Source organism: Strix aluco, chromosome 13, assembly GCF_031877795.1.
Source record: "Strix aluco isolate bStrAlu1 chromosome 13, bStrAlu1.hap1, whole genome shotgun sequence".
Lineage (NCBI taxonomy): Eukaryota > Metazoa > Chordata > Aves > Strigiformes > Strigidae > Strix > Strix aluco.
This window is the reverse complement of record NC_133943.1, coordinates 5,577,169-5,594,261: the sequence shown is the minus strand read 5'-3', so window position 1 is coordinate 5,594,261 and position 17,093 is coordinate 5,577,169. Positions and strand designations below refer to the sequence as shown.

The 17,093-nt window shown below is 39.5% G+C and overlaps 1 protein-coding gene across 1 annotated transcript in view; it reads left to right on the top strand.

The window, feature by feature from the left end:
* The window catches only part of RASGEF1C (RasGEF domain family member 1C), an 83,510-nt gene extending 69,746 nt beyond the window's left edge, over positions 1 to 13,764 (top strand). Inside the window, exons 11-14 of the mRNA XM_074838482.1 lie at positions 2,082 to 2,177; positions 3,495 to 3,618; positions 5,444 to 5,516; positions 5,907 to 13,764. Of these exons, the coding sequence (XP_074694583.1) occupies positions 2,082 to 2,177; positions 3,495 to 3,618; positions 5,444 to 5,516; positions 5,907 to 5,931 (318 nt within the window). The 3' untranslated portion in view covers positions 5,932 to 13,764. The remainder of the gene's footprint in view (positions 1 to 2,081; positions 2,178 to 3,494; positions 3,619 to 5,443; positions 5,517 to 5,906) is intronic.
* The last annotated feature ends 3,329 nt before the right edge of the window (positions 13,765 to 17,093 follow it).

Here is a 17,093-nt window from a genome sequence, read left to right as displayed (position 1 = left end):
TTATGTTTAGCACCACTAATGATGGTGACCTAGCTCCCAGGCAGTGTGGAGCAGGGCAAAACAAGCTCGCATCTGCCTGCAAAAAATAATGTAGACAGAACCTGGCAGTAATTTCTAGCTGGGGATCAGTGTCTGGCTCCAGCTCTCTGTATCTTTCCACCTTATAAGACCACACTGGTTCCAGAGTTGTCATTGTATTTGGTAGAAAACAAACCACGTAGACTGAACTGTATTCTTTATTTCAGGTTGATCAGGCTAGTTTGGATGATACAAAAATGAATCCTGAAACACATTTAGCTCAGTTTGACTAGAAATTGCTCCACTTCACCCTGATAGGAAGGCTCAGGATTTTGAGGGGTTAGGCTGTGCTTTGTTTCCATTCCTATATTATATCAGTGGGATGTATCAGGATAATGCCAGTGGCTCTTGGAGTGTCAGTCCAGGCTTTTTTATGGCTATTGCACTGACATTACAGAGTTTATCTGTGGCTGTCCCTTAAAAAAGCCAGCAGAGAAGCAGATCTTTAGCAGTTTACTGCATGTGGTGTTTTAGCTGAAACAGAAATTGACTTCCATTTTCACAGCAAGAGTTGGTACTGACTGGTAGACTCCTTGCCTCAGTGAGTGTTTTCACACCTACTCACACTCACTGTTGCATCGTGAAGGCTGTAGACTGGAAAATAACAGCTGCCAATCCTGTTCTAGGTCCATTTCATATCCCGTTACAGCTGATGCACAGCATGAGATGGAGTAACAGTACAACATTAAATACTTAACTAAAGGATTGCTTTGCTGTCACCAGCTCCCCTGACTGGTCTTGCATGCCATGAAGGCACTTTAACTTTGGTGCACACTTACAAGCTACAGTTCAGTTAATTTACAAATAGACGAGTGGAAGCATTTGGACGCTACCATGCGGTGTGCTTTCCTTTAATTCATGGTGATTAACTGTATTCTTAGTGGCTTAAAAGAAAGGTGTTGCTGCCACAGAAAAATGCTCACAGAGGTTGCTGCTGACCTTATAGCTCAAACCCTCAAAGTGGCCTTTTTCTATCACAGTGCCACTGCTGGAGAGGTGGGTAGACTCAGATTTGAATATTGAATCCCGGAGCCCTGGGTTGGGGTTGGTGGGGTTTTTTTCCCTTTCAGTTGTGGCACGAGGGGACCTGGAGGGAGTCTGCTGCACTCTGGGTCTCTGCTGAAGTGCTGGGGATGCACTTCAGGAGCACTGTCGTTCTGCTGTAGAACATCTGGCATCAAATTTATGCCGGCTGTAATTCCATTAATTTCAAGAGTCATACCTAGAAGTAGACTTTTTCCATAGCAAATTATGACCTGACTGATAGGTTAGAGAGAAGGCTTGGATCACTGCTCTATGCCACTTTGCCCTGGATGATGCCCAGGGCTTATTTTGGGTGCTACAATGATCTCTCTGGCTACTGTTGGCAGTTTCCTGTCAACTAACTTAGTATTTCCAATCCTACTGTCTGCAGGTTAATTTGGAGAAGCAGGTTGTACTAATCAGGCACCAGGAAGTAAATTACATGCCTCAAGAGATAACCATGCATTGAGCTGTTGAAAATGAAACAGCTCCTGATTAACTGTTTGTAGACAAGTCCTTGCTCATCAAATTTTATTCTGTCTTTCCTTGTTCAGGGACAATATTGGTTCTTTGGTTCCCAGCTTCTTTAAATTGCTCAATTTTTATATGCAACACCTTTGCTTATAAAGATCCAACAGAGAAGGGAAGAGTTCTGCAATTTTATTTTGCTCTTTGCTGTCTGATCATGTCATCAGACAGTGATACTGTTGATAATAACAATAATAAGTTATTAGCATTTTCTTAGTCATGTTATTCTGCACAGTGAACATTGTTCATTTCAGCGTATGTTCTCCTGATGACTGAAGGTGTCTCTATAACCTACTGTACTTTTGCTTGCCTGTCACTGTACTGCTTTTTGAGTGCATAGCACACTGAAAAGTTAGTATTTCTTTCTTCTCCTCTGTCCTGATTGGGTTCTCCTTTCAAGCAGAGAAAATACTGAACTGGAAAGATAATAGGTATGTCATTTCTCTTCACAGATTGTGATCCCCTTCTTCAGCCTATTGATCAAAGACATTTATTTTTTGAATGAAGGATGTGCTAATCGCCTTCCAAATGGACATGTCAACTTTGAAGTAAGATCTGAAAAATGTCTTTATCCCATTCTGATAGCATTATCTGAGACCGTTTGCCTGCGATTTCAGTACAGACAACCAAAGACTAAATATGCCAAAATGGATGATCTGAAGTGACTGCGTGAAGGTTAAACCAATCCCAGAATGTTTTTTAAAAGAATTAATATGCATATTTTATATAAACATTACAAGCATAACTTGCTTGATGTCAGTTGGCTGCTAGAAATATAGTGTCAGCAGTATAAATGACTATACTTAGGGTTTGGAGGGGAAAATTACTCTTTAGGAAATATGGAAAACTATTTTTCTTACGTACTTACATAAACAAGTCAGTATAAAATGCTTTATACTTTGTTATCTGTCTTTTTAGCCCTTTCTTTTTTAATAAAGGGGTTTGGCAAAGAAAGACAGAAATTACTTGTGGTCATTAAAGAAAAATTAAAATACAAGCAGAATTACGTATGCAGTATGGAGTCACTGTGTCCGTGAGGTAAATGTCGTGCCACTGGTGTAAGGATTTGAATGTGTAATCTTCTCTGTTAAACCTACAGGCAGGAGAATTTCTGATAAATGCAGTAGAAGGATTTATATTCCCCCACAACCCTGGCACTAGGTAGTATAGTCACATATCCTGAGTAACCCCAGTTCTCTGCTGGAGTGGGTGGTTTTGCACTAGTACAACTTGTTGCTAGTGGCGGTGTGCAGCGCTCAGGTGTTCCGTACGTACTGTGCATTGCGATGGCTGGAGGGGCAGAGATGGGGTGCTTCCAAAAGAACTGCCCCATATCAGTGAGAAAATAGTTCTTGAGCTCTCAAATCATTTCTTCAGCATCACTTTGGTTGCGTTAAATTTCTCCTTTGGTTATTGGCATTGTGAGATAGTGAGTGATGCATAAAACACTTGAGCCTGGCATCACCTTAAATTATATCAGAACTGTTAGAAGGCCTAAAGAGCTGTGAGGCGTTGGAGTCACTCCACTTCATGTAATTTATATCGAATTCTGCTCCCTCTTGTCACAACCAGGTTTATGTCCCCTATTCTTAAGTACATATGTGAAACCCATAACTTTGTTCATGGATACATTTTCATTTAGGTACAGAGGCAGCTTGTAAGAAGAAACATAGCACAGCCTTTCCTCTCTCTTTCCCCTGTGAAAGAACTGTGAAAATGTATCCGTCTAAAACATACAAGGCTATTTTCTCCTAATGTCCTTGTGGTTGGCACGAGGGATCCTGGATCCAGGTCTTCTGCTTGGATGTGGCTGTTTTAGTGAGATAATCTTACTGGATCTGAGTGGAGTGGTTTTATCTTTACAGAAATTTCTGGAACTGGCTAAGCAAGTAGGAGAATTTATAACATGGAAGCAAGTGGAATGTCCCTTTGAACAAGACCCTAACATCATCCACTACTTGCATACTGCTCCCATTTTTACTGAAGATGGTAAGACTGTGTACAATCTCTAATCACTGAAAATATGTCTCTTCGTCACTACTAATTGAGACCCTGATCCATGCTTTGGTGATCTCTCTCACTGACCAGTCCCAGTTCTTTCCTAGCTTTCCTGTCATGCAGCTTGTTTATCCCTAGTCTGTCAACGTGTTTTTGTAAATAAAACCATTTAGCTCATGAAGCTGCTGCCTGATTGCTTTTCTGTTGTCCATAACTTCTCTATAAGGCACTGTCTTGGAAGTTGCCATTGTGGCCCTATTTTTGTAGTCATGAAAAGAGGCCACACAACCATGTCATGGAGTGCTATGAATATCAGCTGTCCCTTAGCCACCCATTCTGTGATTGATGGAGCCAGAACTAATCTCTTCCACAAACCAACACTGTCATCTCTTCAGTGAACATAGCCCAAGGCAATGGTAGTCCAGCTGACCTCCTCCACTACGGCAAAGAAATATGTTGTCTACGGAAAAGAATTTTTAAGAAAATCTTTTCTAGTAATTAATTTAAGCTGTAGCTATGAAAGCCCTCTTCTGAAATTATTTCTCTGATTGTCTTTTTATACTTCTCTGTCCTCTTCAATTTGGTATCCAGCATGTCAGACTCTGTCATTTTGTATTAGTTTGTGTCAGTTGCCTCTTGGTACCTTGTCATGCACAGAATTGTCTGTAGCTATATTCCCATAAGCTATACTGGCATTGGTTTATTTTTTCTTGATTCTATATGCAGTTTTCTGTACTAATCCAAGTTAATCAGACCAGGCAGTTTTATTTCACAGACTGCTTCAGAACACAAAATACTGCTTCAAAAATCCTGCCTAAATCCTAAGAAGAATGACTGCCAAAATAGAATAATTAATGTGATTAAAGTAATACATATCAAAAGGAGATAGGATGGAGGCATTTGTTCTGTTTTTAGGCTCTAAATGGACAGAAAGTGGAAGTCAGGGATAAAAGTACAATTTTCAGGCTGCTGGACCAAGAAAGGGTGACCTCAACCCACTAATCATTTGCAGATTTTTTCTCTCCTGCCCTCCCCTATATTCATACTGCTTTCATGAGATGCCCTTTGCAGAAGCCACAGGAGGCCTCCCCTGTACCCAGGGGAAGTGCAGAGCAGAAAGACTTGCACCGAGTAAAAGGTGGGAGAATATATATTCGAGAGATGCAGCAGTGGTATGTGAAATGCAGCTTGTACTATGCTTGTCACAGCGTGGCGGAACAGTGGGCCAACATTTGAATATTAAAATGCAATTGAATTGTAGCACAGACTTGAATACTGAGATGGTTCCAGCATTAAAAAATAAAGCACTGCTAAACAGTCAAATGAGGAAATGTGTGTGAACACAAATAACAGCCTACATAAAAAAAATTCTGTGAAGACAGTGAGATATTAATGCATTGCCAGCTTTTGCAGAGGAGACTCCATAGCCTAGACACATTTTGGTGTCATAAAATGCATCCGACAATGCAAAGCTTTGCAGAAAAAAAAGGCCTGTTTATTTTCTTCTACTGTGTTCCTTCTCTGGTTTCTGTAACTCATTCTTGCTTTGTATCCATTTAACTCTGGGCTCCTTTTGAGGGTGCTTTGTATCCATTTAACTCTGGGCTCCTTTACTGTTCCATCAAAATTAACTTAACAGCTTTCCAAAGGTAGACATGTGAGCTAAACGTCGGTGTTCTACTGATTACCAGCTACCTGGGGGACCATGAAGTTTTAAAGTTTCTCTTGCTGTGTGGTATAATATAGGACATACAAGAATGCAGAGAGCTAGGGGGCTACTGTTGCTGTTGGAATAACACATATTTACTTTTTCCAGGTTTGTATCTGGCTTCCTATGAAAGTGAAAGTCCAGAAAACCAGACAGAAAAAGACAGGTGGAAATCCTTGAGGTAACCACTCATTTATCAACTCATTTCTAAAGTACCTCCAAAATGCTGCACTGATAGTCAAAGCTTGTAAAGTGCTGGCATTTAAAATGTGACCTCAGATAGAGGTCTTTTCCATTTCAGACTTATCTACAGAACTGAGGCTGCACTGATAAAAGCTAATTGTAATCTCAAATTATCCACTGTTTAAAGAATACCCTCCACTTGTGCATTCATACAGTGCTGCACCCATGCAAAGGAGGCTGGTGTAGATGGAAAATGCCCTAGGTTAACCGGATAATGGTTTGGTGTAAGTGAGAAGCTGAAGAGAGTGTTTTTTTTTTTTTTTTTTAAAAAAAACAACCTACCTTTGTGTTTGGTTTTTTTCATTGTTCTTCTGTTTTAAATTTACAGATCCACTATTTTAGGAAAGACTTGAAGATTAAGAGATTATTGCAGTAGGTCAAGGAAAAGAAATCCGCAAACATTTTGCACTACTGATTCCAAAGATGCCTGTTTGGGATTTAGACAATTTTTTTGTTTGAGTTTTTTGTTGGGTTTTTTGACTGCCTAACATGATGGATGAACTGGATTCATCCACTGAAATCAAAAGAACTGTGTGCACAATGACGCTTTTCTAACTATGAGACATAAAGAGGAAGGACAAACAGACTATTTGTGGCTGTGCCCAAACTGCGTCAGGATCACTGTAACTTTTGCCTCTGAAGGAAAGCGTAAGAAAATCAGGAGCATGGAGAACCATGGTACTGCAAAATAAAATGGAAAAGTATAAAAAAAGGAAAGCAAAAAATACACATGAATATTTCAGAAGCAGGTGCTTCAGACAGCAGCTCTTTAAACCCTCTGAGGATTGTAAAATTAAATCAAACACAGACACAGCAGCAATCTGGTTAATTGCTGAATGAAGAAAGAACTTAATCTTACATTAGCAGTCCCCCAGCCTTGTTGAACAAAGCACTGACTGCTACAGGTATAAGCTTCCAGCGGATGAAAACTGACATCACTCACTCGTATGTATACGCGTATGTCACGTATAGACCACATCAGCATGGGACAGTCGTACTAACCCCGTGAATTTTTACAGAGAACAATCTGAAGTATGACTATTGCTTAGTTACTCTTCCCACCACTGTTGTTGCTTTTCTTACTGTGAATCTTGGCAGATCTGGGGAGGGCACAGAGTGTAGACAGTATTGCTTAAAGGCACCCCACCACCACCACATCTAAAGCTGAACTGAAGCAGCAAATAACTCTGGACTCAACTTACCTCTATTTAATGTATGTAGTCTGTTCCCTAGTTTTGTTGATGCTGAGTTGCATCTTTTAGAGGGTTTTATCACACTTAAAGAAAAAAGATACTGCTTTACTATTTGAAAAAAAATCTGTCGGGTTTCAATTAATACAGTACTGTTTATTTTGCAACATGATACTAAGAGGGTAGGAGGAGGGGTTAATTGCTCTGAATTTGGGAACTAGATTATAAGCTTTGAAAAGACAAAGGGTTTCAGACTAGAATGAATGCACTAAAGAATTTGTCATTCAGGAGCAGATAACCATTTTTCTCTTTATTTTTAGGATCTAAACCATGTTCACCATTTCCTTACAGATAATATGAAGTAGGGACTATGTCTTGTGTTTAAAGTTGTACAATAATCAAGGTGCTACTGTAACTCCTATATTAAATGATAATGAACTATATGGATATTAGATTCAAAACTAAGCCCTAACAGTAGACTAACTGTTATGTGCAAGGAATGTTCCTACCTGCCCCAGAAGAGACCTCAGAAAGCTTAAATGAAACCTAAATGCCACATGATACTGAACTTTGTATTTTATTACTGATTTGATGTTGGCCTTTTCAGATGTTCCAGTCTTTCTCTGTCTACAACAGAAGGACATAACCCTCTCTTTGAGATCAGTAATAGTTTTATTTCAGTACAGAGGGATTCCAAGTGGCTGTAGTGGTTTGAAAAATTAGGTTAATCACAAAACCTGTCTGTGTTGGCCTGTGTATTTAGCCAGAAAACTGGAACTGTTCCTGCCCTCCACCAGGCCTCAAAAGTTACCCATGCCTGAGTGAGTTGTTGAAATGTGAGGCATTGGTGAGCCAGTGTTTGAAGGCAGCTCTGACAGTTGAGGTGATCGGGAGTGCAGCAGCCTGAGACATGCTCTATGTGATATTTTAAAGGTTTGTAGTGTCTGCAGTGCAGTTCTTACGTTGGGTTATGATCTGTGAAAACCTGTGCAGTCTGGATCATAGCCACCTGGAATCTACTGCTCTTGCAGTTGCTGAGATGAGCAGGACAGTTTCTTCTAGATTTGCATACGTAGGGGCTTGAGGCAGAACTTCAATTCTCCTTTTCATATAGGTCTGTCAGCGCATAAATTCAAGCAGGGGGAACATAAAAATGTCATGTGTTTATTCAAGCTTTGAATGGAAGAACTAAGTGTAAGGATGGTACAATATCATTCCAGTCAGGCAGTGATCACTATTCTGGTGATACTGTTAATATGCTGTTTGTTAATTTTTGTGCATGAGCTGAGAGCTATTGAGAGAAACGTGCACACAAAGCCATTCCTTCAAGCAGAACCATTTCCAAAATGATTCCATTAAAAGCCTGTTAAATTCCAACCAAATCCAGAGCAATAACCATAAACCTATCTACAACAATGCTAATGCCTAAGTGTGTTTGCTAAATGGTCATTTTTTTTCTTAATGTCTGCATCTTTTTAATAGGCACACTGTGACTTCATACTGGAAGTGATTTTTTTATTTATCTGAAACCCAATGTAAGTGGATGGGCCCTTTCTTCAAACCTGCTTCTTAAAATGCAAACCCTCACTCCTTTCCTAATGAGCCAATAGAGGCTGGTACAGCTGAGATTATAACACCCTGAAGATGAATCAAAATGTGATTTCTTGTGATAATACTATATATTCTTGGGCACCTTCCATGAATTCAGGCAATTTTGTAAGTATGAGTTAAAGTAGATCTTATAAAGTTTTTCACTGTTGCAAACTAAACCACTTTCATAGTCCAAAACTTTCAAACTTCAATGCTTAAAATGGAAGCATAAAGGTCAGATTTAGGTAGGTATTAAGGGCTTAGTGGGACTTTCAGAAGCACCAAATTATCTTTAAGCCTTTATGTAGTCACACAGTTAAAAGGTCTTTTTTCAGAGGTACTAAACATCCTCATCTCTTGGTGACTACCGAGGCAATTATTGGTTTATAGAGGTTTGTGGCATATTGATCCGTAGCATCTGATCTCCAGAGATGCTGGCTGCTCTTTGCAAAATGGCTTGGAGATGAGAGTACAGAACAACTTAAAATGAGAAGACAGCACTTTTTAAAAAACAGACTTTAGGAATCATAGCTTGTCTTCATATGATTTCTTACCTAAAATCCTATTGATTTAAATAGAAGCAGTGTAGAGCCTTGAATTACAGCTTTCAGTTGCATTTGTAATTAGTATTTGGCCTGACTAGGGTGTACAACTCCTGACAGGAGAGTGGTTAGAGCCTTGCTTCACCAACAGGTTTTACAAAGCGCGAGTACAACTGAAACAAAGGCTGACAATTTGGGGAATAGATTTCTTCCAAAAATGTATTAACATTACACAAAAATGAGAAAAAGCACTTCCAGTTTTCTTGCTATAAATGTGTAAAGAACTCCTACCATGCTGAAAAGAAAGCAGTATCACTTAACACCAAGCACTAAGCCACTGTAAGGCATGTAGTTATTAGACTAACATCTAGACAAGTTACTAGTAGTAATGTCATGGCTTTCTAATTCCACTTTTTTCAGTGGATTGGCCTCCCTGACAGCTGCTTGAATTAATGCTACACAGAGAACAGAGCAAAACTAGACCTATAGGTCTGTAGTGTTAGTATCAAAACCCTAAGCTAGTAAGATGTGACTGTATGATAGTCTTTCAGAAGCATTAACTTAGCTTCTGTGTATATTTTAAAAGACCCAAATACATGAAATCACTTCTGCACCTCCTCTAGTGTAATCAGAGTGGTAGCAAAAGTCCTATGTTTTCATTTCTTGAGTGTGCCATTCTGCAAAGCAGGGCTAGATAAAAAGTCCAGTGAAAAACAATGAGGGAATTGTGTGCCTTCAGCTTGTGTTGAAGTCAGTAGATGAACTTGTTCAATGCCTTTCAAAAGACACTTAATCATACAATCTTGCCCTCAATTTCACATCAGCATCAATCACATTACCTAATTAAAGATTGATGGATGTAGGTCTGCTGGGCATGACAGTTTTGAGGGCAAAAAACTCTTGAAATGAGTCTAGCACACAAGACCGCTGCGCACAAGAGTACACTGAGCTTAGGCTATCATTCTGCCCTCTGTTAGGCAGTTAACACAATCCTGTCATACAGCTGGCTGGAAGCTCTCCATGTGGATAGAGGACATGCAGATCTGGAAGCAAACTGTGATCCCAGCCACTGCCGAGATGGCACTTTAACAAAGTGTGGACACAGCTGCTAAAGCACTTCAAAGAAGAAACAATTTAAGCGTAGAGATATTTTTCTCAGCTTGAAAATATTTTATGATGTGGTCAGTGGTGATAAGATAATCACTCCCTTAAAATCAAGCCAGTCCCTTACTCATACCTTGGTTACTTCATCATATTTTGTTGCAATAGTTTACGCACCTTTTTTTAAAGCACATGAGCACTGGTTTGCACGTGACGAAGTCCAGTTTAGAACAGAGCTCAGATCACTGAATATGTAATTGGAGTTACCAATAAAAAGAAATGTTAGTAGAAAAGATAGTTATGTGTATCAGTGTAAAAATGTTACACAGTTAACAGTATCTGACCTAACAATGACTGTTCCATAGAATGAGACTGATCCCAAGCACAGCAACGTGCCAGAGAAAAAACTCCAATTGATTTTGATAGGCTTTGGAGCAGTCCTACAATTATTAGCTATAATAGAGTTTTAAGTTATTCATAGGGATTAAATTGCATTGACAACTGGTATAGTCCCTGGCCTTTCTTTTGAGCCAGGTGCAGCTCTCAAATGGGCAGGTTCACTTAATAGGGTGAAAATCCAGCCTAGGCAAAAGTTTTCTTTGACATTGTTGAAGTTTCAGCAGCAAATTCAACGACTGAATTTGATCCAATGAATTAGTTCATGTCTGAGAGCAAAATTTGACTTTCTGGCTTTAAGAACCTTTTTTTTCTTTTTAGACTGGTAGAAATTAGCCTTACTGTCTCAGGTGTCTCTTCCATTGGAAATTAAAACCCCTTTGATTGTGAACTGATTATTTCCATTGTTGTAATTGCAGAATGGGATTAGGGAGTGACAAGGAAACAGGGAAAAGCCCCTTTGCCACTGCTCAGAGGTTCACCTGTGGGCCAAAGACTCTCTTTTCTTTTGTCCTTTTTAACATAATCTGTTGAGTGAAATTACCTCAGTAGTTGGTGCAGGGCATTATTGAACTGTGGCTGGGGAACAGCACACCCGTATCTGGTGTCCATATGGCAGCACATACACTAACAGGGGGATGCAGAGATGATTAGATGATCCTGTACAAAGCTGACATGCAAATTCATATCTGAGCCTGCACTCCTAGGTTTCTGATGCTGGGATGCATCCCTTTTGAAAGGTAGGAAGTTCTTGGAAGTTCACCTGGGACAAAGCCTACTTCCTTATCCATCCAACAGAATGATTACAAGAAAATTCTTTGAACTAAAAGAGGTTCGTTCCTCTAGAGGACTTGAAACAGTGAAGAATCTGTCACTTAGTTGACAGAGATTTTAAGATCTAAGCAACATGGAAAAGTAAATACTTAAAAAGATTATGAGAAACACATTGATGGTTGTTAACTTTCGTATTTCAGAGCATGGCAGCAGAGTGGAACAAAATACCTGTGCAATCTTCCAATTATCAATGGCAGATGGGCAGGCTAAGGCAGCAGAGAATACAGTGAAGTACTGACCTAGAAAGCCGTATCAGTACTTTTGTTTTAATGTTGGATACGTTGGAAGGAGAGCACGCTGCCTTAGTGTGTCCCTTTCCTGCTCTCTGTGGAGCAGCTGAGCGCTGAGCTGAGCAGAGGAGGCAGCAAACAAGTTACTTTTTTTTTGATGGAACATACCTGGAGGTTAATCTGTTTTGTATTAATTTCTTTTACAATTCTTTTTGCATGTTTTCAGATATGCAAAAAATATTAGACGTTAAGCTAATGCTCATACAGGGCATTACATCCTGCATTTTTACATTATGCAAGATGTAAATAAGAAGCTAATAGCTTGTGTGGGTGGTATTTCATACATTCTGCACGGGTGCAAGACACTGAAACTCAGGCTATAACCTCAGCTACAGAAAAAAGCTAAGTATGAGTAACTCCTGTCTAGATCCCCTGCCTTGCACTGTGGCCAGACGCAAACTGTAATGCTGTAAATTGAGTTGCTTAGACTGCTTGCTCTTCCCTTGATGCCTTTCCCTCCACAGAAGAGGTATTTTGCTCCATAAACAGCTCTTGCAGAATGCCATAGGAACATTTTTCTAGTCCTCTGCTATACAAGGGCTCTATAATCATCCTCCAGAGCTGTCATAATAGAATAGGAGTCCTTCTCCCTTCATCCCTGTGGCCCTAAAACTGCCAACCCAGACTAATACTGCAGTACGGCAATGTTCCCAGGCCTTCCTGAATGCAGAAGACTCTGAGTTCTGAGCTCATGAGTCCTATAAGTTAAGTATCTGTACAGGAAACTTCCTTCTAAAATGTGCAAAGCCCATTTAGCAGATTTCTGACCAGAAAATTCCATAGTCCAGCTACCTTTCAGAGAAATGTGACTTCCTCAGTGAACTGTTACTGGTCAGTACTATATCACTGCTCTCATTATTTTATTATGCTTCTAAAATTCCAGTCTTTTTGAACCCACTAAACATATGACGGTTTCTTAATGTTTGGCCCGTGGGTAAACAGAGTTTAGAAAACGGGGGTTGTAGTCTCGACAGTTGACATCATGTGTATTTCTGTAACAGCCCAAGCTGGGTTATCACTTACAGTCTGCCCTCGTGTTGAACTAGAAGGAATTGTTCCGACAGAATCCTCCTCATTATTAAAACTTAGTGAAAGGTGTATGCACAGAGCTATTACATTCAAGTGTTTCAAGATAATGATTCTTACAAATGTACAAGTACTTCCCTTAGGAGTCTGTCTGTAAGAAGACTATTGCTAGTACGCAACACGGATGGAAAATAATTTATCCTCTGGGTTTTAGAACTCTTAGCAAGTGTTCATCAGCTTATAAAGGTGAGAAATCAGATTTTAAGGTTTTTTTCACTTTTAGTGACAGTACCAGCTGTCTTAAACCTAAACTCCAAGAACATATTATTCTAAAACATTTATTCACCGACCTAAAAACACAGAGTAAAAATGGGTAAGCAGAACTGTCCTTATTTTCAGATTGAGAAATTCAAAGGTTGAATGACATGTCCAGGGTTCCCTGGGAAGCACATTCTTTCAAAAAATTACCCCAGAAAGATATCCAAATTTTAGTTCTACATTTCTTCTGGTGTAACTCCTTTTAACAACTGTGCTTAGCAAAATGGGAACTAAATTATCATTTTAGTTTTTAAAAAGAATCAAGCTAGGAAATAAATACAGATTAAAAGACTGGTATATACTGATCATGTGAGCGATGGTAACAAGGAGCTGTGCTTTTCCTGTATCTTTTTATTTAAATTAAGCAATTCCATGTTATGATTAGCATTTTCAGGTCAAATGGAAATCCCTCTACCATCCATAATACTCAAACCACGTAGCTTTGTTAGAAGTCCTCGGAACGAATACTGACACTTTATTAATTGCACAGGCAGGAAACAGTAAGGTTACTTGAAAGCGGCTGTTATGATTTTGTGACTGTACATAGATCTTGCAAAATGTTAATGGTAATATGCATACTGTACCCCACATAACCACTGCAAGAATAGCATGGTCATTGTTACGCTTTATAGCTGTTGTGGAAAATGTCTTAACCTGCATTCATGATTATAGTGCCCATCCTATTCCCATGCCTTTTTATACAGTTGTGGTAAGATTGTTATGAAATCCTTTTGTCAGTCATGTTCAAGCTAACTTACCTATGTATAGAATTTATATATTAAACCCCCCTAATTTATACTGTGTTTTAACAGTTTGCCTGAACTGTCTATGGTTTCTAAATTTTGTAATGTGAGTGTCAAATAAGAATAATAATAATAAAAAAAAAAGGCTCAGCTGTGTGGATTTTGTTCTTTGGTTTTATTTGTTGTAGCAATTTCAACAACTACAAATCTACAGAATAGGCTGTAAAGAAATTTGTGTTGCTTTGAAACTCCAAAAATACAAAGATGTCCCTGACTGCATGGCAATTCATGAATATGCATGTAGTTGCAAAAGTACCTGTGGTTTCTGCTGTTCCTCTTGTTTCCACTTTACGGCTTCTCTCTTCATCCTCACACATTCAGAACATTGCACTGCACGTACACTGCAAGGAAAAGAGACAAATTCTCTCAGTTCCCATAATAAGTATTTTTCCAGATACGAGTCATAGACTCAACAATTCTTCATAATGAGAGGAAAAAGCTGAGTCTGGGCCTGAGTATTTTTAGTCTGTTCCTATAAAACTTCGTGGTACAACTGATGTTTAAATGTGTTCTTTTATTATTTGTATGGCAGTAAACTGAGAGCTTCTAGTGAGATAGGGACCCATTTCTGTAATAATGTACAGTAAGAGACATCCTTGGTTCAAGTAGCTTAAAATTCTTTTAAATAAAGCAGAAAGCGGCCCAGAGGTGAAACTCAAGTGGTGGAGTTTTCTTGATGTAACATTGGGCATCTGCACCACATTGCTTCTGTGAGTGTGTTGTTTCTATTCAGCACAGCCTGGTTCTGCCTGCTGTTACCAAGTGAGGACTTCTGCTCTATGTGAGTAGTGCCACTGACTCCAAAGCTTGCACAAGTGTGACGTGCAACCCCCTTTCTCAGCACAGCAGTCTTGCTCACAGTGTCGGAGCTCTTGCCAAAAGGGATTGTTATGTCATCTGGCTGAACTGCCTTGTAAACTGTAGCTTATTCAGCTTTACCAGTGTCAAGCCCCCAAATTTTTATTAGGCTAAAACATTTCAATCCTCAGAAAGCTCAGCTGTGCCGCCGAGTGAGAAGAGCTGAAGTTTCAGCCGTCCCTGTGAGCCTTGCAATAAAAGGGAATGGATCAGGTCAGCTCAGCCCAAGGTGATCCCAGCTGGACAATCACACTGTGTATTACTGAAGTAAAAACCAGTCTAAACACCAGAGTGAAAACATCTTGCCTGAGTGGCAATCTGCCAGCCATTTAAGGGATTGTGTTTCGATTGCCCTTAATATCTTAATACAATGTATGGACTTGCCGAGGGCAGTGTAGGCCATTCCAATCTCCCACCGGTCACAGGTCAGAGTGAACCATCACGTTATTTGGCCACAACTTTTCACCAATGCACATGTGAATGAACACAAGTGCCCACACCCACACAAAGGTTCCGGGTCACTGCTCTTCCAAGAAAAATTCTAATAACTCATTAACAAGAAAAATGTGTCCCTGAGCCATAACCATGTCTTGTTCTTTTCGACCTGGCAGAATATTTGTGGTTTTCTATTCCAATACATAATCTGCAAAACAGTCTGTTTGAAAATTACCCCTTTCAAACATAAACTCTCATGGTGTGGAAATACTACTGTCAGTGGGTTCTTGCTTTGCCTTTCTGCTGATTCACCCGTCCAAGCTCCTGTTATCTCTTTGAATTTACATATGCCACAACAATCTAGGACACTAGGTCCCTTGATCAGTAGTTACAGTGATTTGTAAAATGAATAATATATTTTCCCTGATACATTTTAGAAATGCTCCTGGTGGTTTTTCCATCCCCATTCAGTTCAGTCCCTTATAAACAGCCAGTATTGTCATTACTCTGTCCCTGAGCTCCCACGCAAAGCTCCAGCTGGTACCACCCAGCTGAGGGGATCTATGAAATTCTCTCCATCAGTATAAAAACCAAACCATGGAAGTGCAGAAATCCATAAACAACTAAGAGCAACACACAAGTACTCTTCAACCACCCTCTGACACTAACCAGAGGGAGGGAAAACAAAACCAATACATCTTTAATTAAGAGAAAGCAAGCACAGCACCAGAAGTACTGAAAGCCAGGATTTTTTGGCTCTGCCATTGAGTCTTTCTGAGGCTTTGGGCAAGGCAGACAACCCCTACTTTAAATTTTGTATCTGAACAACAAGAAAACTGAATGACATTTACATTTCCTGAATAGCAGCTGTGAGGATGGATCACCTACTGTTGTAAAGCATTTGAAAGAGGGACCATGCAAAATTGCATTTTGAAGGAAATGTTTTGAATGTAGCTTTTCATACATGCACAAATGTGTCCCGCCAGGATAATTACACTGAATTGTAACATATTCTGCTATACAAAGCAATCTAAAACATGGTTGCATTGTGTGTTACTCTCTCCTCAAGTTGTGCAGACATTTGGTGTTCTAAAGTCTAATTAAACAAGGAAATATCTCATATAAACAACAGTAAATACCATAAGGGTTGACAGCAGAAGTAGCTATAACTACACTCAAATGAGTTTCCTTCCCAGTTTTGTAAAGACTAAATTTCTCTAATTCGATTCTTCACCGTTAGATTATTCCTTTCTTTAAAATGGCCATTTCTAGAGGGGCTGTTGCTTTGTTTGCACTATATAACCCGGCTGTGCCCAGTAAATTTCTCCTGATTTTATCCTCCTCTGAGACACCACTTAAATTCCAGCTGATGTTCCTCTACTGCTGGGTCTCCACTGCCACCTCCTGAACAGGAAGGAAAATTAACTGCTTTCAATACTGTTTTTCCTTTTAATGTCTATAGAGGTATTTTTGTAAGCACTTTCTTTAGCATGAAGAGCAATAGCTGAAACTGCTTTGCAATCTGTCTATAGAGGCTACTTTCTATAAAATCTGCTGCAAGGCTTTTGCTTCAGAGCAAAATTTCTTTAGTTTATGTATATTTGATGTGAAGGTGGTATAACCTTTATATACCATTTTTCTTCTTCACAAAGGTTCAAAACAAAAAGCTAATTATTCTTCACTTCTGATAGACTTGTTCCTCTTTCAATTGTCAGCTGAAAACCTCTGACTGAAAATGGTAAATTTTTACTAGCTCCCATTCATTGCATTTTCATAATGAAAAATAGTTATTACCATGCCTTCTTTTGCAGGCTGATGATCCTTCTTCCCGACAGAAGAGAACCAACATACCCTAGAAGCAAAATTTTCCTGCTTCAAGGTAGTCAGTTCTGATAATGCCTTCATCATTAGCTTATTTTTTCCCATTAAATGGGACTTCCCCAAATTGTCCCTGAGCTGCTATACACTGTCGGAGGGCCTGTCTTCTATTTATATGGGAAGACAAAAATAGCACAGGTAAGACCTAGTAAAACCCTAGAAGAGGCAGTGAGGCAAGGAAGGCAGGTAATGTGATCCTGTCACATCCCATCTTCTCTGCCCTGCCAGGGATACCAGCCACTGGTTTGTCATCA